General features: G+C 45.6%; 1 protein-coding gene across 2 annotated transcripts in view; it reads left to right on the top strand.

Annotated features, from left to right (window-relative positions):
* UPB1 (beta-ureidopropionase 1) overlaps window positions 1-15365 on the top strand; it is a 29263-nt gene extending 13898 nt beyond the window's left edge. For both annotated transcript variants that reach the window (XM_060612577.3, XM_060612579.3), the window contains exons 4-10: window positions 1837-1931; window positions 4271-4432; window positions 6282-6451; window positions 10268-10349; window positions 11354-11396; window positions 12669-12823; window positions 14395-15365. In XM_060612577.3, coding sequence (XP_060468560.1) covers window positions 1837-1931; window positions 4271-4432; window positions 6282-6451; window positions 10268-10349; window positions 11354-11396; window positions 12669-12823; window positions 14395-14478 — 791 coding nt within the window. In that variant the 3' untranslated portion in view covers window positions 14479-15365. The remainder of the gene's footprint in view (window positions 1-1836; window positions 1932-4270; window positions 4433-6281; window positions 6452-10267; window positions 10350-11353; window positions 11397-12668; window positions 12824-14394) is intronic.
* The last annotated feature ends 5861 nt before the right edge of the window (window positions 15366-21226 follow it).

Raw genomic sequence — 21226 nt, 5'->3', positions numbered from 1 at the left:
TGTGACCACTTAAGGCACTGGCCATTCACATCACACAGTTCAGAGCAATGGGAACAATAGCAAACATCTGGAAACTTCCTTTAGACTAATCCCCCTGAAAGAAATGGACCTGGCTTATTGGAAGAAAGAAGGTCTAAAGAGTACATGGAATTGGTTCAAACAAAGAATTCGATACTCTAAAACAAGAAGAAAAAGACAAAACGTCCCACTAGGAAATGGGCAAAGGGTAGGAACAAGGTTGCCTGAAGGATGAACCCAGAAAGGCCAGTGACCATGTGGCCAGGGGCTCCACCTCTCTGGTGATAAGAGAAATGCGTATTTTTTTTTTAATTTTTTTTTTAGTTTATTTATTTTTGAGACAGAGAGAGACAGAGCATGAACGGGGGAGGGTCAGAGAGAGAGGGAGACACAGAATCGGAAGCAGGCTCCAGGCTCTGAGCCATCAGCCCAGAGCCCGACGCGGGGCTCGAACTCACGGACCGCGAGATCGTGACCTGAGCTGAAGTCAGACGCTTAACTGACTGAGCCACCCAGGCGCCCCTAGAAATGCGTATTTTTAATCATGGTGCTATACCAGTTCACACCATCAGACTGGTGGACACTAAAGAGTATGGCTGAGGTTATGAGCAATGGAACACACGTAGCCTGAAATCCCTGTGCCCATCCCCACTGCAGCCCTTGCCCTCCCCCACAAAGGCAAATATCATTTTGGACATGGTATGTGTAGTGTTCTGTGTATTGTTACTACCTATATAGGTACCTGCTGTTCGAAAAATAAAAGGCACACAAAAATCAGTTTATGAATTGAATGAAATTTCTTATTTAATTAACCCCCTGGTGGCATCTAGCCAGAGAACATGGGAATAATGCTTTTATCCTAGGGGAACATTTAGCCTATCATCCAGCAGTTCCCAGACTTCTTACAGGGTCATTAAGCAAGTGGCTTTTCTTGGTCCTGAAGAAGTGTCTCTGTCCCCATGAGGAGGAATGTTTCTGTAACGTGCCCGGGGTCCCAGTGCCATCCTCTGTGGCCCTCTGGTAGTTTCCCCAGGGAGTCTTGGCTGTGCTTCTACCAACCCAGAGATTGGCCAGCAGTTCAGAATCTTCAGTAAAATATACACAAGATCAACTTTACCACTTTAACCATTTTTATACAGTCCGGTGGCATTAAGCACGTTCACACTGTTGTACAGCCATCCCCACCATCCATCTCCAGAACTTTGTCATCTTCCCAAACTGAAAGTGGGTCCTCCCTGCCCAGCCCCTGGCAACCACCCATTCTAATTTCTGTCTCTGTGAATCCAACTGTCCCAGTCCCCCCATATAGGTGGAATCATATAGCCTCTGTCCTTTTATGACTGATTTCCCTTAGCATAATGTCTTCAAGGCTCACCCATATTATAGCATGTGTCAGAATGTCCTGTTTTTTTCAGGTGGAATAACATTCCATTATATGGATATACACCAGTTTGGTTTATCCATTCATCCATCACTGGATACTTGGGTTACTTGCATCTTTCAGTTGTTGTGAATAGTGCTGCTATGAAATGGGTCTGCAGATATCTATCTGTTCAAGTCCCTGAATTGTTTTCTTCCCTAAATTCTATTGTTTTTAAGACTGTCATAAAGAAAATGTAGCCCAGCCCTTTGTGTTGTTATGAAACCTAGAAGGGTCAGGGTCTGCCTGGGGCCCATATTCAGGGACAGGACTCAGAAGCCAGGCTGAGACAACTGGAGCCTTGTCATCTTGTGGAGAGCCTCAGCTGCTGGTCTCAAGGAGCTCCCCGTCAAAGGCCATGAGCTTTAGATATGATTCTGACTTTGTCCTCTTCACAGCTATGCCCTTTGCTTTCTGTACGAGAGAGAAGCTCCCTTGGACGGAATTTGCTGAGTCAGCAGAGGATGGACCCACCACCAGATTCTGTCAGAAGGTAGGACATTAACTGCTCCTCTGACAGCAGCTGCCAAACACGTGCAGGTCACAGAGCACAACCACAGCTGCTGGGTGTGGCCCTTTACCATGGAAAACACACCATTTGGTGCTTGTTTTGCCAGATAAGATTAGATAAGACTATTTGCTGCCCTTTTGTTAGTGTACTTTCACTTAAAATCATAGAATTTCAGAGCCAGAAGGGCCCTTAATGGCTTTTTTTAGGTGAAGGAGCCACAGCCCAGGGAGGGGTGACTTCCCATGATGGGTTCTATAAGCAGCAAGTGGCAGAGGTGGCCCTCGGGGACCAGAGATGAGGTCAAGTCCTTGTCCCAACCTCTGCTACTGACCATGCTATTTGCCTGCGTTATGGAAGCTTCTCTGTATGGCCTGTCTCATCAGTACAGAGATTGGTCTTCATTTGTCTTTATTAAAACCTTATAATGTTGTATGACCCCAGTGATATGAAATGTCCAGAATAGGCAAATGAACAGGGGCAGAAAGCACATTAGTGGTTGCCAGGGGCTGGGCGGGGAGAGGGTATGGGTAGTGACTACTAATGGGGTTTTCATTTGGGGGTGATGAAAATGTTCTAAAATTAGATTGTGGTGATGGTTGCACAACTCCGTGGATGTACCGAAAACCACCCAACAGCATACTTTAAAAGGACTAATTTTATACCATGTGAATACTATCCTAATAAAGCAGCTATCACACACACACACACACACACACACACACACACACACCCTAACACCAAAGAGGTTACGAATGATGGCATCCTTATTCTCACCTTGAACAAAGCAGTTTTTTCACTTCTCCATGTCCCATTCAGATTTTATATATATATAAATATATATATATAGGGGATTTTTTGAGCAGCACTGTAATCATAAGCGATTCTATCAAAATTGGGTTGCAATTCCAAACATCAGTGTTTTCACGCTACTGGAAAAAATCTGTCATCCACCAGGTTGATTCTGTGCTATGGATGAAAGAGGAGGGGACTGGTTAAGTGGTGACTGTAGATGACACGCTTGAACCAGGGCCAGAGGAAGAGGAAAGGGGGAGTGGGGATGAGAGCTGGTGCCAGGGACACCTGTCTGCAAGAGGGGCCCAAGACCCACAGACGCCCTTCCGTAGCTCAGAGCAGCACCTCTGCCCACTGTGCCTTTCCTTTCTCTGTCATTAAAGCCAGAGGTAGTGACAGGCTGGTTAGAGTTGAGGACAAATGACCGTCTGGGGCTGCTCATCATAATTGTCACCAGGTCCTGATGTTCTTACTTGAGACAAAAGGAATTCAGTATCAAAGAGTTTGGTTTGGTTTGACTTGGTTGGTTATAGATGAGAAGTATGATGAATATTCTTTTTTTTTTATTGTGGTAAACAACACATAAAATATACTATCTTAGCCATTTTTAAGTATAGTTCAGTGGTGGTAAATACATTCACATTGTATGTAATGTGAAACAGATTTCCAGAACTTTTTCATCTTGTAAATCTGAAACTCTGTACCCATTAAACAACTCTTCATTCACCCCCAGCTCCTGGAAACCAACATTCTACTTGCCGTTGCTATGAATTTGACTACTTTAGATACCTCACGGAAGTGGACTCGTTCAGAATTTGTCTTTTTGTGACTGGCTTATTTCACGTAGCATAATGTCTTGAAGGCTCATCCGTGTCAAGGATGACATCAATGTCATTCATGTGATGATAGGATTTCCTTCCTGTTTAAGGCTGAATAATATTCCACCCTATGGACATAGCACATTTTTAGAAAGATTTTATTTTTGAGTAATGTCTACCCAACGTGGGGCTTGAACTCACAACCCCGAGATCAAGAGTCACATGCTCTACTGACTGAGCCAGCCAGACACCCCAGATATACCACATTTTATTTATCCATTCATCCATCAGTGGAGTCTTGGGTTGCTTCCACTTTTTGGCTCTCATGAATAGTACTGCTATAACCATTGGTGCGCAAATATCTCTTCAAGACCCTACTTTCCATTCTTTCAGATATGTAACCAGAAGTGGGACCTCTAGATCATATAGTAGTTCTATTTTTAATTTTTTGAGAAATTGCCATACTAGTTTCCACAGCTGCTGCATCATTTTACATTTCCACCAACAGTGCACAAGGACGATGATTATTCTTATTTAGCTAATAAGCTTGGGCATCAGGACAACACTGACATTCTTCCAAAGAACAAATAAAAATGATAGATAGCTCTGAACCAAGTCTAATTATTTAGCAGGATCATTTAATTCTTCAATAAAAACAACTATGACAGTTGATTTAAAAGTAGGACTCTGCTATATTCATCATTCTTCCAGCTGGCAAAGAAGCATGACATGGTGGTGGTATCCCCCATCCTGGAACGAGACAGAGAGCATGGGGACATTTTGTGGAACACAGCTGTGGTGATCTCCAATTCTGGAGCTGTCCTGGGAAAGACCAGGAAAAACCACATCCCCAGAGTGGGTGACTTCAATGAGGTGAGCCAGCTCAGCCTTTGTGGATCTTTCTGTGAGCAAAACTCTGTGTTGGATCATGTCATGTCACACAGTGCTGGAACACTGTGTGGCTGCAGTGCTCTGGGGTGTGCCGCCATTGTCCTGCATCACATGGACGATAGGATTCTGGTGGAAGTCCTGGGTGAGTCCCAAACACCAAGCACAGAGGGGTATTTCTTTTTCTAATATAACCTGACGTAGCTTTCTGAAATTTGTCTTTGAGGTTAAGTAATATATTGATTAAAACGAAAATAAGTCATGCACAAATGTGAAATGATTCCTCAGCCCCTTTCAGGCTCTGAGCTCCTTACCCATCATAGGCTAGCCCTTGCTTGGGAGGTAGGGGGTCCTTGTCTGTAAGTCACATGAGGTCTTAGCCATGTCAATGTGTGGGATGGCAGTAGGTTAACGTGCGTGTCTGTGCACAGGGGTATTAGGTAGAGCTTTGTGCCCATGATCAAGGTATAAATCAGGGGAGCTATTTTGATGAGTTAATGCCAATTCACGGGTGGATTAGATGAAGAGGGGTAGACGTTTGAAGGAGGGAAGTAAACTCCAGCTAATACCTGAGATATGAAACCTGAACTTGATCTGCGATGAATACAGTTGTTCAGAATGCAATCTCCCCAGTCCTTTGCTGCCCTCCCTGATTGCGGGAGTTCCAGCCACACTCAGACTGGTCAGGAGGACAAAGAAGGATCTATAGAGGGAGATGACATTCCCTAGGGAGAAAGAAAAACCGAGTGTTTCTCAGTAACAGCTGGAGATGCGGGTGGGAAGACGTGCTCATCACCTGTTTACCCTGGGATTAATCTTTAGCTCCCAGCAGATAGTGAAGGGTTTGTCTCAACACACCAGGATCTACTCCAGTGTCCACCACATGTGCACATCCGGGTTGCTGCCTGACCCTGACAAATTTTGAGATTAATGGGAGGAGGCAAAATGTTCTGGAATCATATCTGTTTGGGACCCTGACTAGTCCTCTAGCCCCCACTCAGTGCCATCCATGAAAATGTCCCAGGGCTGGCACCCCAAGGGGGCAGAGAGGCCAGCTGGGCAAGTCACATGCCCCATGAGGCCATGGTGGTTTTCCCCTAGCAGGTGACGGTTGCTCTGGATGAGCTTCCAGTCCCTTCTGCTCTGACATTCTTTATAGGAACATGTGGTTGGTGAAGACATTGACTAACTCATGTTAACATCGACCAAACTTTAGCCTTTAGTTGTACCATGATTGAAACCTAACTAAAGTTTATCCTTAAAATACTGTGGGAAGTTGCTTTGGGGATTTTTCTGACATGCCACAAAAGAAATTGTGGGTAAATGCTTAAGCCATGGTGATTTCCCAGTTGTTGGCTTGTAGTTATTGTGTCTGGTTTCTTCAATTTAAAAAAATTTTTTTTTAAACATTTATTCATTTTTTGAGAGACAGAGAGAGAGAGAGAGAGAGACAGATTATGAGCAAGGGAGGGTCAGAGAGAGTCAGCTGCTTAACCAACTGAGCCACCCAGGAGCCCCTCTTCGATTAAAAAAATTTTTTTTAATGTTTATTAATTTTTGAGAGAGAGAGAGTGTGTGTGAGCAGGGGAGGGGCAGAGAAAGAGGGAGACACAGAATCTGAAGCAGGCTCCAGGCTCTGAGCTGCCAGCACAGAACCTGACACGGGGCTCAAACCCACGGACCATGAAATCATGACCTGAGCTGAAGTCAGACATGAGTCACAGCCAAGACTGTTACTTTTAGAGAACTGGCAATATTTTATTTCTTCCGTCAAGTCTAAGGAAAGAGAAATTGTACAGCCCAGAGGTTTTCACATATGGCCCTTGTTTTTCAGTCAACTTACTACATGGAGGGAAACCTCGGACACCCCGTGTTCCAGACTCAGTTCGGGAGGATCGCGGTGAACATTTGCTACGGGCGGCACCACCCTCTCAACTGGCTCATGTACAGCATCAACGGGGCTGAGATCATCTTCAACCCCTCAGCCACCATCGGAGCACTCAGGTCTCTCAGCTTGCAGGATCTGGGAGGGTTCTTGGGACCTAGCGATCTTAGACCCACCGCCAGGCTGCAGGGTTCCGAGATGGGTTTAGTAAACTGCCGTGCGCAGCTGCGGCCACCAGGTTGTCTTACAAATATGAGTATGGGATTGTGTGTTGTGTATTTACGCAACTTTTCTGTGGGGAAAAAAATTACTCAACGTCAATTAAAATTCCCCTTAAGGGCTGCTTTGCTGTAAAATACTATTCTCTGCTATTATTCTGAACACTGAGATGGTAATAATTCCCCTCCATCCTATAATTGTCAGGATTCCAAAAAGCTCCTCTTCTAAAGTACCCAGAGCATAGTAGGTGCCTGGCCAGCATAAGCTCCTTTCCCTGTCATGGCCCCTGCTAGGGGGACTGAGGATACCTAAGACTCTTATCTGCAACATCCAGCACATGGAAGTCAGACATCTGGATGAGAGAAGGAGCAAATGAGAGACTCAAAGCTGTGAGGGTCCTTAAGAGATCAGTTAAGTGACTCTGAAACTTGGTTTTAACCAGCAAAGGGTTTTTCTTGTAACACCTAACACGTGTTTAGGTGTCAGCCTAATCCTGAAACAGATAGATCTATTCTGATCAAGGCTGTGGGGTGGGCCCCGGCAGCCCTTGGGTTCCTGTGCAAGACCCCTGGGGCTCACTTAATAATGGCGGGCAAGCTAAGATGACCTGGCATGACTGCACTTCCTCTGCTTGTCTCTTCCCCAACGGCTGAGTATTTGGGTGGTTTCTAGTTTTGCATCATTAACAAGTACCAGAACTCTAGGAATTTATGTGCAATTATATTTCTCCCCAACTCACTTCCTCCAAAGCAGGATTCCTGGAGCAGGAGGTGCTGGTCTTCACTCTGTGTTGTACTGGTTGCCAGTGCCCTAGCAGTGGGTCCCTGGGGGACCCATGGGGAGTGGTTGGGGCAGTTCTGGTGGGCAGCTTTGAGTTCCCTGATGGCCTATCCCTGTCACTCTTCTCTCTTGACTAAATTTTAGTCAAATTTCTTCTGAAGGTCAGAATGTGATATTTACTTTACCTTTTCTTTTGAGCATGGGGCTCTCTTCTCAAGAGGGACATCCTTATAGCATTCCAGTTTCCACAGCAGCCCCCTCAGTGAGGCAGAGCACAAACCTGGCTGGCTCCCTCAAGTCACCTGCCCCATCCATGCACCTGAAGTTTATCTCTGTGTCCAGGAGGGGTGCTGTTGGTCAGAAGAGAAAAATCTTGGACATCCCCTGAAGAATTTCCCTGGGGCCTCATGGCAGCTTAGTTACTATGACAGAGTCCAAGGCAGTTGTGACATAGGGTAAACTACTGGTCATCCAGCATCCAGACCTGGGCAGAACCTCTGGGCCACCCCCTGGAGCAGCCCCCTCCTGTTGGCCATGTGTAAGACATTCAGCAAGCATCATCTACCTGCAAGGGTCCCTTGAGGAACCTGAAGCCAATTCACTGAGCATCAGTGCCTATACCGGCTCTTGGGCCAGGGCAGGCAAAGCTGTGGCCTCAGACTCGGATGGCCAGCTCCCTGACCTTATTCTGTTGAGCTTTTATTATCCCCAATTAAGCAAACAGAAGCACCCCAATGTAATATGCACATAACTATTTATGTCTCCAGCAGTCTATTAGGCTTATTAAAAATTATTGATTTTCCTTCCTCAACCAACAGTCATCCAACTCATGCCTTTCAAGGGTATGGTGAGGCTGACAGTTAAAACGGTAACACGTCCTTTGGAAAGCGGTATGTTTCATGAGCTCCTAAAATGTTCACACCCTTGACCAGATAATACGCCTAGAACTTTACCTGACAGAGTACCTAAAAAAGGAGGAAAAGGCTGAAGCCAGAGGTGAGAGAAATGTCAGACTTAGGTAAATTTCGGCCCGTCTCTTCCTTGTTATTGCACAGTCACTAAAAAGTCATTATGAAGATAATGCAACATCATGACAAAAGCCTGTGAGCAAAGATGTTTTCAGGCTATGGTCAGAACTCTGTAAACCTCTTTTGCCAAGAATGGGTATGGAGTGTGGAAAAATTACAACAGATGGTTTATAAGGATGGTGGGATTCTGGGTGATTTTCTTAAAATGATAAATGAGTGTTTATGGAATTGATGGTGAGTGTTTTTTCAGCACCGGGCTGGGCAAATCCCCACCAGCTGCACGCAAGCAATGGCTTCTGGAACCATCCATTCCTTCACTGGCATGTCCCCCCTCCCATACACACATGCTCTGTGGATTGGTGGGGTGTCCTCACTCATTTTAGGGTCCCACAGTTATAAGCACACGATAGACTTGAAGTGTTTTTTGATGACCTGAGTCATCCTGACCCATGTGGCCATGTATGTGTGTCAGTAGGAGAGTCGCTGTTCCATCTCTTCAATGCATGTCTTTGTCACACTGTGACTGGGAATAAGGCAGATGTCCCCATACCCCCATCGGGCTCTCCATGATTCCCGCATACCCTGGGTTCTCACGAGCCTCCATCTTCTTTCCCTTGCTTGCTTTGAGAGCCAAAGTTTTATTGCCAGCTGTGGGTTTGAGTCCTACACAGTGCACCCTCCCAGGAGAATTGCAAGAAAGATGTTTTCTGGCACTCACCCTGCAACTGTCTATTTAATTCCTGAAAATGTCATTTACGGGTGTGTTTCTATAAAAATCCTTTCTTAAAAGTTTTGTCAGCTTGGCTTAGCACCTGGGGGGTGGGGGGCAGGGAAGCAGCAAAATGAGTCCTCTCAATCAAGCCTGTGATTTTTTTTTTTTACAGACTCGTGAAACCTCCCGAGAATTAGGCTTGTGACAAGCACCCACTCCCTCCACCTACTCCCAGTTTAAACCAGGTGCATGCTGACAGGAAGGAAGATTCCAGGGCATTTTGCTCTCAGTCACTCAGTGTTTCTAAGTGGGCATTACACCTGTCAATCCAGAATCTTAATGATGTTGTTCCTCAGACAACAGAGTGACAAGAAGGCCCACTGGATTCCATGGCACATTGTCATTGGTGGGCTGGAGGACAGGGTCTTCAATTGGGGCAAGGTTTTCCACCATGTCCTACCTTTGTGAATACTGGACTGAAGAAGGCCCACAGCTCAGCTGTACCTGTATGGTGCCTCCTTCCTGGGCCAGTAAGAGAACCAGGGATCCCCTGCTTAGAGTCTCAGGGTTCAGAAGAGGAAAGCAGGAAGGCACTGGGAAATGTGGACAGGCTCAGGGGAGGTGACACCTGCTACAGAATCTACCCCTTCCAGTTATCCCAATTCCTTGCAGGTTTACTCTGTTTGCTTGGCCTGAAGTACCCCCTCTCTAGAGACTGCTTTGCAAGGCAACAGAGCAGGGTCGGGATTAGTGCAGCAGTCTGAGTCTTGAGCTCCCTTCTTACATTTGCCAGGTGAGGCTCTGCCCAGCACAGAATGTGAGTTCCTCACCTGACCCAGGAGGAGGGAAGGAGAGAGAGCTAGTCACAGGGCTTCTGCCACGCAGCCCCCTCTAGAAGCTTTGCATGTGTGGTCAGTCTTTACAATATTCCTTTAAGGAAGTTTCAGAAAAGGAAACTGAGGCTCAGGGCTGCTTTGTCCTGCAGCAGCCCCTCCCCAAAAGGCTGCTTGGGCTTGAGCAAGGGACAAGCTGGCCTGCTTGTGGGTTTGGGGTCACCCACAGCCACAAACAGTCTCCCTGGCCATCCCCACTGCGGACCTGAGAAGGCCGACAGCCTGGCTGTCACTCAGGATCAAGCACCCTCCCAGTCTGGCTGGAAAGTCAGCCACATGGTTCCTCTTGTTTCTCTCTCACAGTGAGTCCCTGTGGCCAATTGAGGCCAGAAACGCAGCCATTGCAAATCACTGCTTCACCTGTGCTATCAACCGTGTGGGCCAGGTAAGTCCCTGAGGTCTGGCTGGTCTCTCAGGTTTGGTTAACCAGGTGTGCTGGGGAGGGGACAGAGTGATAAGCTGCTAGGAAGGCTACCTGCCGAGAGGGAACCCGGCCTCTTCGGCCAGCAGAGTCCACAAGGGGAAGCAACTGTCTGCTGGCCCTGGTGGGGACATGTCACACCTCTTCTCCCTGCTCCCTCTGTGTGAAGGCCATAAATGCTAGGGTCCCGAAAGGGGGTAGACTGGCTTGGTCTGTTACTTTTAAAGATATTCCTATGTCCGTCTTCTGTTTTTGTCCGTTTTGGTTTTTAGCTGAAACCGTTTTGAATGGCTGTCACCCTATCCCCACCACGTATCCAGTTTCGTGTTTTTCCCCATTGACCCCATGCACTGAATGACCCTGACTACAAAAACACAATGCGTTTATTATGTAATAATCTCCTTCCTATTCTTATTAATCGGATGCCAAAATCTAATCAGAGCATCTGCTCAGTCTGAGATAACCGAAGTTTCTACGTTTCTGGCAACATGAACAAACTCAGTGTTTTAATTAGCCTGTGTAACCCCATCACAGCTTGATATGCAGTTTCCATTAGGCTTTAGGGAAGATATTGAAAACCACGTGTGGACACCCCCTTACTCCCTTCATAGACCCCAAGCTGGGGCTTATTTCTCAGGCGGATACACCTCAGATGCCTTCCACAGCCCTGAGAACCACTCTGCAAAGCATCTTTTTTTTTTTTTCCCCCTCCCAGGAGATTATAAACTCCCCAGAGATGAAGTCTGAGTTTTTACCTTGCCTGTCAAATTCCCCGCCGGCTGCCTGTGTTGGCCCAATGCTGGCTACTTAGCAGGGACGTTTAATAAGCACTTGTTGATTGCCCAGTGACTACAGGCCATTCCTTCTGGCTTTAACTGTTCACAAAAACGCCTCCTCAGCCCGACTTTGTGGTGGATGCGGTGGTAGTGCCACCTATAGGTTTACCTTACCTTGGTTTTATTTCACAGGAGCACTTCCCGAATGAATTTACCTCTGGAGATGGGAAGAAAGGTATGTTCTGTGAATTTCCATGGTGGCTGCAATTGAGGGGTGGGCCTCGCTGTCCCATTCTCTGTCTGCCACAGGGTCTGTGCCACAGGCCTTGTCTGCACATGTGGCATGTTGTCGGAGGCGTGCACTGCTCTCATCTTTATGGCCCACAGTGTGGGGGCAGCCTGACCATGGCTACGTTTGGATAGGCAGTCCTGGGCTTGTGACCACATCATTCCCCAGATGGGAATTGAATGGCATTGGATTGGACTCTACCCCTCCCCCAGGATTGGTATAAGATGGGCCTAGAAGATATGGGGGAGCCCTTTGTGAGCTCCCTGAAAGACGGGGTGCTTTATCCACCCTACACATCTCCTTCCCTCTCTTCCTTTGTCCTTGTTCATCTGCTACCATCCCCCCACCCCAAGCTGCACAGCTGTCCCAGAACACTGGCATGGATTGTCTTGGGTTCCTAGAATCCACAGCTTGTTTTGATCTGAGGGCAGGTACCACCTCACCTCTACTAGGATTCCCCACCCCCTGGTCCCACCTCTCTGGCTGGAAATGTGGGAGGGAAGCGCCCACCAAGGAGGAACTACCTCAGGGTATCCCCTGATAAGGCAGAGGGGATGGAGCAGGTCTGTTTCCCAGAAAAGCACTTCCTGAAAGGGTTCCAGATCCCCTCATTTGAGGCCCCAGACTTCCAGAGTCTCCAATCCCAGGTAGCTCTCTGCAGTCAGAGTCACAGAAGAGGCAGGGAAATGAAGTCTGCTGGGAATCTACTGTGTCCAAGCCCCTGCTGGGCCCTGCACTGTGCCCACCTACTCCTTACATGCCTGTGGGGTGGCTATTAGCCCACTTGTGAGGGGACCGAGGTATGGAAGGAGGTGGGTACAGTAGACAGAGCTGGCAAGGCAAGTGAGGGCAGAGCTTCCAGCTCACGTTGTTGGGCCACCACAGGAAGCAGGTCACACAGGAAGCCCTACAGAGCCATGTGACTCCTTTGGGCTGTGGGTGGCTAATGTTGGGAGTAAGGGCTAATACTTCTACAAGGGTGACCTTTAAGAATGTTCCCAGGGGCAGAGGTGAGGGCTGTGAAGTTGACTTTTGGAAAAACTTCCTTGACCTCAGGCCTGAGGAGGGACTCAGGGACTTGGGCCTCAGCATTTGGCAGATGCTGGGGAGGGTGGCACTGACCCTTTGTTTAGGATGTCACTCAATGTGCCTATCTCTCTGAAGAATCCACTATGTGCCTGCACAAGCTCACAGGTTCTTTCTTTTGCTCCTTCAAAGCTCACCAGGACTTCGGCTACTTTTATGGCTCGAGCTACGTGGCAGGCCCGGACAGCAGCCGCACCCCTGGTCTCTCCCGCAATCGGGACGGGCTGCTGGTTGCCGAGCTTGACCTGAACCTCTGCCGGCAGGTGAATGACATCTGGAACTTCAAGGTGGGTCCCTGAGTCCCCTGATCTTGCCCTGCTCCTCTTCTTGAGCCCCCATCCTGCTCTCAGGGCTAGAAACTACAGCCGCTGGGTTTGCTCTCCAGAACAGCCAGATGAGACTCCAAGCTGAGTGGAGGGGCAGGTTTCTTCCTCCCAGAGCTGGTGTGTGAGGGAGGAACCACTGCATCAAGTAAGGCCCAGGCAGCAGACCCTAATAAATTCTCCTCTTGTCTGATTTAGAATCTGGGCGCCTTCAAACAAATTAATCTCAATTTCATTTGTCTGGAGAATAGAGTGGATTGGCTTCTCTAATCCTTTTTTTCCTTTCCAGGCATTTGTACTTATCACAAGATAAATGTGGGTGTCTGGCTCTGCCTGTGGCCCGGCCCCATGGTCTAGGCCTTGATGGTAGAGGGAAATGGGTCATGCAAAGAAATGGCATCTTATCACAGCTGTGTGCCCCCTCCTCCCCACCTTTCCCAGTCACTTTAAGCAAGCCCTTTCTGCTCCTGGGCCTTAGTATGCCCATTTGTAAAACAGAAGGCTTTACTGCAAGGTCTCAAGTGGCCTTTGAGACCTAACTTGTGTGACACCAGGGGTTATGGGAGGAGCATAAGTGCCCGCCTTCCTGGAATGGGGAGCCATTCCATGGCAGCCATGGCCCAGGACCCGGACCCCCCTGGAATATACTGTCTCATCCTGGATGCAGATGGAGTTTGCTGCATTAGTGTCCAACAGTATTCTATCAACTCAGAACCCACGCCAATGAATACATACAAATGAATGTCCTCACAGCTGAATGACTTTGCCCAGCTTCTGTGGGAAGAACCAGCTCCCCTCCATTTACCTGAGCATGGGTACTTGGGCATGTTCCCTGAGTCTCAGATCCGCATCAGACAAACAAGACAAACAAGGCCCACATGAACATCTCCTCTTTCCTGGGAAGATCTCTCCTCTTCCTGGGAAGCTCAGATTAATGCTGTATTCCACACAATAAACAGAATGTTTCCTCATCAGTAACTTTTTGAATGCAAAAGCCCTCCCAAACTATGGTGATGGGCTTGAGCTCCTACTGGGACTTTGGGGAGGAGAGAGGGAGGAGATGCTGGGTAGATTCTCTAGCCCTGCCCCCATTCTCTCCCAGACCAGAGCCGGGAGGGTGCACCAGGGTGCAAATACCTGCAAACTTCACTGCCGTCTGGGGACCTGGAGCAAGTCACTCCCCTCTCTGGGCTGTGGGCTGTTCTTCTGGGGTTCTGTAAGACGGAAGGACAGCCCTCTTCCCTTCTGCCTTGGGGCAGGCCACACCTTCCGGATAACAGATCACAGAGGTCTTCCAGCAGGAGGGGCTGGAGTGTGTGAGTCCTCTGTCATCTGTCATCTTAGCTATAGCACCGGAATCAGTGCCGAGAGGTCACACAGGGGTTGTTTCTCTGTTACATAGTCTGAAACTATCCCCTCAACGGGCCTTCCTAACAAATTTCTGTCCCATGGCTGCCCTCTAGTGGCTAGAGGTGGTGGTGAGTAAATGAGGGACGTTTATGAAACAAGAATTTCTGCCTGTGTTTTGCTTTCAGATGACGGGCAGATATGAGATGTATGCTCGGGAACTTGCCGAAGCCATCAAACCCAACTACAGCCCCAATATTGTGAAAGAGTAGCTGGATGTCAGTCCCTGCCTACCAAGGAGGGGACCTCTGCCCCTAACAGCTCATCAAGTACAGCAGGCTTTTACACTTTCAAGTTCTCCCTCATGATGCCCTGATAACATTGCTGTACAGATTGGTTTTAAAATGCCCAGGCAGGGAGGGTAGATTGAAGAGTGACTGCTTAATGAATATGAGGTTTCCTTCCTGGGTAATGAAATGTTTTGGGGCTACACAGAGGTGATGGTTATACCTCTAATGTACTAAATGTACTAAATGTACATGAATGTACTAAATGCCATTGAATTGTATACTTTAAAATGGCTAATTCTGTGTTATATGCATTTTACATAATTTTTAAAAATTCCACGCACTGCTTGTGCAGGTTGACTTGCATTTAAACACATGGGATGCCCCAGTCCTAAGGTTCCTCACCTCCTCTGTTTAGACTGTCAGCAACCTGAGGGTAAGGGTGGGAGTGTATGTCCAAGGGAAAAGCCGAGGCTGATCCAGAGTCCTTGAATTACCGGGTGGTTGTGGGCAGGGGAGACGGTCATTAGATGTGTCCACTTGGCCAGGCTGCAGTCTCCAGATATTCAATCAGACGCTAATCTGGGTGTTGCTGTGAAGGTATTTTGTCGACGTCATTAAAGTCTGTGACCAGTTAACTAAGCAAGTGAGATTATCCTAGATAATCCTGATAGGCCTGATTCAGTCAGTCAAAAGGCCTTCAGAGGAGAGCTGAGGCTTCCCCAGTGAAAAAGAAATTCTGCCTGTGGACAGCAGCTTCCTTCCCAGGCCTGTTTGAGTTCCAGTTTGTCCTTCCTGGTGGCCTGCCCTACAGATTTCAGACTTGTCTGTCCAGCCCCCACAATCACTTAAGTCAATGCCTTGCAATAAATCTCTTTAAATATATATGCGACTGTTTCTGCTTCTTTGGTTGGACCCTTACTGATATAGATTCTGGTACTAGAAGTGGTTCTAGAGGAACAGAATCTTCAGGACGAGTTTTCTGCATTGGTGCTAGGTTTCCTGGAATTCTTCTCTAATTTGGTTGATTTAAAGACACTAATGACTCTATTTCCAGTAGTAAAGAGGGCAATGGTTAGTCCATGGTATGATGTAGCAATAGAGATGTATAGAAAGAACAGGACAGGGACGCCTGGGTGGCTCAGTCGGTTAAGCATCCGACTTCAGCTCAGGTCACGATCTCGCGGTCTGTGAGTTCGAGCCCTGCGTCGGGCTCTGGGCTAATAGCTCAGAGCCTGGAGCCTGCTTCTGATTCTGTGTCTCCCTCTCTCTCTGCCCCTCCCCCATTCATGCTCTCTCTCTGTCTCAAAAATAAATAAACTTAAAAAAAAAAAAAGCCCATATGACTTTAAAAAAAAAAAAAGAAAGAAAGAACAGGACATCAGCCTGCACGCAAGAGTCCCAGTCTGCCATTCCTGGTGGCCTCTCCCATCTGTGGATTTTAGGCTTGGCTGACCAGCCCCCATCAATTGCAAGTATAAGGCAATTCCTTGCACTAAATCTCTTTATATCTTTATATATATATATATGCATACATGCTTATACATATATATGTACACACATACATATGTACATTTGTGTCTCCTATATATATAAATATATCTGTATCCCCTGCTGATTCTGCTTCTCTGATTGAGCACTGACTGCCTGACTTACATAGCAGATTTCCACTTCTCTGCACCTTGGTTTCCACATCTGTAAAGTAGGACCATATCCCCTCTCCTGCTTTATACGACAGGACAGTGGTGAGAGAAAGACTAGATGGGTCAGGGAGCCTATGTGACCTTGCACCACACAGCAAGAGTCCCACCTGTGAAGTCTCAAACCTCCATAGCCAGCCACAGTGTTGAAAGTGGGAGTGGGGTCCTCTGGTTCTACCCTTACTGTGCCCAGTCAGAGAAGGTAGCCTCATTCCTTCCCTGGCCTAGCAGCTGAATTGCATGAATCAACCCATGTCAGGGCTGGAGTGCTCCTGGACAGCCGCATGGGATGAGAAAACCAGTTGCAACTATCCAGCCATACCTCTGTGTTAACCCCCTTAACCTCTCTGAGCTGCAGGCTTTTCCCTTCACATAAAAGCCCCCTTTGTACTTACTTTTCCATAGAATCCAGCCCTGCAGATGCAGTGAGCTTTTCTGTTTGGCCTTCAGTGTCCAGAAACACTATGCCTGTGATTTCTAAAAGGAGTGTGTAGTCAACCAAATACAGAAGCCAGCTGAGATGACAAGTTGGTGTATTTATGAAATAGGCTCTAATACACCAGAAAGGATTTGATTATCCACACCTCTCACTGCCTAGAATCAAAATGTTCAAGCCTGCCTTAGGGTAGATGGGCCCTGCACACATGGAGTCATTTAAGGGTTTAACTCATGCCTGGAACATTTAGATACTCAGCAAACATTTGTTGGCTGAAACCTAGGGTAGAAGTTTTTGTTTCTATGTGATCATTGCTGATACCACGGGAGAGAAGTTGCAGTGGTTCTGTGTACAGGGCCTGTGGTGGATGGGTGAAGGCTTCTGACACTCTGAGCCTTGGTTTTCTCACCTCTAAGATGAGAGGTGACTGGGCTTAATTAAGGCTTTCTGGGGTCTCCCTAGCTCTTCAGACAACATTCCTGATAGCCCATGGCTTTATTGCTAGAATCTGGAGTATCAGGGGAGAGTGGTGCCAAGCCACAGCGTGTCCAACAGGAAAAAAGGCAAAGACATTCTCCAGGATAGACCACATTTTAGGCCACAAAACAAGTCATAATAAATTTTAAAAGATTGAAATCATATGAAGTCTCTTTTTCAATCACAATGGAATTAAACTAGAAATAAGTAGCAAAAGGAAAATTCAGAAATATGTGAAAATTAAACCACATGTTCTTGAATACCCAATGGATCAAAAAAAATCACAAAGGAAATTAGGAAATGTTTTGAAACAAATGAAAACAAAACCAAAACACCAAAACTTATAGTATGCAATGAAAGCAGGGCGACAGGGAAATTTATAGCTGTAAACACTTACATTAAAAGAGAAGGGGGGTGCCTGTCTGGCTCAGTCCGTAGAGCATGTGACTCTTGATCTCAGGGTTGTGAGTTCAAGCACCACATTGGGCATAGAGTTTACTTTTAAAAAAATAAAATAGGGGCACCTGGGTGGTTCAGTTGGTTAAGTGTCTGACTCTTGATTACAGCTCAGGTCATGATCTCACAGTTTGTGAGTTTGAGCCCCGCATTGAGCTCTGTGCTGATGGTGTGGAGCCTGTTTGGGATTCTCTCTCTCTCCCTCTGTCTCTCCCTCTCTCTGCTCTCTCTCTCTCTCTCTCAAAATAAATAAACTTAAAATTTTTTTAAATAAATAAATAAAATAAAAATTAAGAAGAGGATTTCAAATCAACAACCGAATTTTATACCTTAAGGAACTAGAAAAAGAAGAGCAAACTAAACCCAAGATAACCATAGAGAAGGAATATTTAAGATTAGAGCAGAGAGAAATAAAATAGAGAATAGAAAAAACAATAGAGACTACCAATGAAGCCAAAAGTTGATTCTTGAAAAAAATCAACAAAACTGACAAAGCCTTAGCTTGATTGACTAAGAAAAAAAGAGAAGACCCAAATTACTAAAATCAGAAATGAAAGTGGGGACATTACTACTGATTGTACAGAAATAAAAAGGGTTATAAGAGAGTACTATGAACAGTTTGTTAGAGGAGGTCATCAAGAGCATATGACTGCTGGTTGACTCATGGACTGGACCCAGGCAATCAGAGGCCCCTTCCCCTCCTCTGCCCACTAGAATGTACATTCTGCCCACTCTTAGCTCCACACTAGGAGCTACTTCAATGATACAGCTTGAGAGAGTAATTTTTTTTCTAGTCAATTGGCAAATATTTATTAAGATTCTAACATTGTAAAACGAACTAATATGACCCACAGAGACAAAGATGAACAAGATGGGCAAGATACCTATTCTTGTGGAGCTTTCTTTCTTTTTTAATGAGTCATGCATAATTTATTTATTTATTTGGGGGGAGGGGTTTTGAATGTTTATTTTTAAAAATTTTTATTTATTTATTTATTTATTTATTTATTTATTTATTTAAATTTACATCCAAGGTAGTTAGCATATAGTGCAATAACGGTTTCAGGAGTAGAATCCAGTGATTCATCCCTTATATAGAACAGCCAGTGCTCATCCCAACAAGTGTCCTTCTTAATGCCCATCACCCATTTAGCCCATCCCCCCACCCTCCCCTCCAGCAATGCTTGGTTTGTTCTCTGTATTTAAGAGTCTTTTATGTTTTGTCCCCTCTCTGTTTTTATATTATTTTTGCTTCCCTTCCCTTATGTTCATCCGTTTTGTATCTTAAATTCCATATATGAGTGAAGTCATATGATATTTGTCTTTCTCTAATTTTGCTTAGCATAATACACTCTAGTTCCATCCACGCTGTAGCCAATGGCAAGATTTCATTCTTTTTGATTGCCGAGTATTGTTTCATTGTATATATATATATAGTGCTGCTATAAACATTGGGGGTGCATGTGCCCCTTCCAAACAGCATACCTGTATTGCATCCCTTGGATAAATACCTAGTAGTGCAATTGCTGGGGCATATGGTAGTTCTATTTTTAATTTTTTGAGGAACCTCCATACTGTTTTCCAGAGTGGCTGCACCTGTTTGCATTCCCACCAGCAGTGCAAAAGTGTTCCTCTTTCTCTGCACACTTGCCAATGTCTGTTGTTGCCTGAGTTGTTAATGTTAGCCATTCTGACAGGTGTGAGGTGGTATCTCATTGTGGTTTTGATTTGTATTTCCCTGATGATGAGTGACATTGAGCATTTTTTCATGTGTCTGTTAGCCATCTGGATGTCTTCTTTGGAAAAGTGTCTATTCATGTCTTTTGCCCATTTCTTCACTGGATTATTTGTGTTTTGGGTGTGGAGTTTGATAAGGTCTTTATAGATTTTTGAACCCTAACCCTTTATCTAATATGTCATTTGCAAATATCTTCTCCCATTCTGTCAGTTGCCTTTTAGTTTTGCTGATTGTTTCCTTCGCTGTGCAGAAACTTTTTATTTTGATGAGATCCCAATAGTTCACATTTGCTTTTGTTTCCCTTGCCTCCAGAGACGTGTTGAGTAAGAAGTTGCTGCAGCCAAGGTCAAAGAAGTTTTTGCCTGCTTTCTCCTCTAGAATTTTGATGGATTCTTGTCTTATGTTTAGGTCTTTCATCCATTTTGAGTTTATATTTGACTATGGTGTAAGAAAGTGGTCCAGGTTCATTCTTCTGCATGTCGCTGTCCATTTTTCCCAACACCATTTGCTGAAGAGATTGTCTTTTTTCCATTGGATATTCTTTCCTACTTTGTCAAATATTAGTTGGTCATACGTTTGTGGGTCCATTTCTGGGTTCTCTATTCTGTTCCATTGATCTATGTGTGTCTGTTTGTGTGCCAGTACCACACTGTCTGGATGATTACAATTTTGTAATACATCTCAAAGTCCAGAATTCTGATGCCTCCAGCTTTGGTTTTCTTTTTCAGGATTGCTCTGACTATTCAGGGTCTTTTCTGGTTCCATACAAATTTTAGGATTGTTTGTTCCAGCTCTGTGAAGAATGCTGGTGTTGTTCTGATAGGGATTGCACCGAATGTGTTGATTGGTTTGGGTAGTATCGACATTTTAACAATATTTGTTCTTCCAACCCATGAGCATGGAATATTTTTCCATTTTTTGTGTGTCTTCTTCAATTTCTTTCATAAGTTTTCTATAGTTTTCAGTGTATAGATTTTTTACCTCTTTGGTTGGGTTTATTCCTAGGTATTTTATGGGTTTTAGTACAGTTGTAAATGGGATCAATTCCTTAATTTCTCTTTCTTCTGCTTCATTATTGGTGTATAGAAATGCAACTGATTTCTGTGCATTGATTTTATATCCTGTGACTTAGCTGAATTCATGGATCAGTTCTGCAGTTTTTTGGTGGAATCTTTTAGGTTTTCCATATACAGTATTGTGTCGCCTGCAAAGAGTGAAGGTTTGACTTCTTCCTTACTGATTTGGATGCCTTTTATTTCTTTGTGTTGTCTGATTGCTGAGGCTAGGACTTGCAACACTATGTTGAATAACAGTGGTGAGAGTGGACATCCTTGTTGTGTTCCTGACCTTGGGGGGAAAGCTCTCAGTTTTTCCCCATTGAGGATGATATTAGCTGTGGGTCTTTCGTATACAGATTTTATGATCTTGAGATATGATCCTTCTATCCCTACTTTCTTGAAAGCATTTTGTCAAATGCTTTCTCTGCATCTATTGAGAGGATAATGTGATTCTTATAATTTCTTTTATTAATGTGATGAATCACATTGATTGATTTGTGGATATTGAACCAGCCCTGCATCCCAGGTATAAATCCCACTTGATCATAGTGAATAATTCTTTTAATGTATTGTTGGATCCAGTTGGCTAGCATCTTGCTGAGAATTTTTGTATACATGTTCATTAGGGAAATTGGCCTGTAGTTCTCCTGGTCTGTAGCCCCCTGTAGCATTCAGGTGATTGTGCAGTGGCAGCAGTTCAGAGATTATGGCAAATCACAACACACAGCCCGCTCCAGGTTTCACCACACCCTGGCATCTCTTTGTTCCAACACCAGCAAATGTGGCTGTTCTCTGGGGTCTGGTGGGACCTTTGCCTGTAGGGAGGTCATATATCCTCTACCAAACACCCTCCAAGCAGGGGAACTTC

The sequence above is a fragment of the Panthera onca genome, chromosome D3, assembly GCF_046562875.1.
Source record: "Panthera onca isolate mPanOnc1 chromosome D3, mPanOnc1 haplotype 2, whole genome shotgun sequence".
Lineage (NCBI taxonomy): Eukaryota > Metazoa > Chordata > Mammalia > Carnivora > Felidae > Panthera > Panthera onca.
The sequence above is the reverse complement of the archived record's forward strand: the minus strand, read 5'-3'. Positions and strand labels throughout refer to the sequence as shown.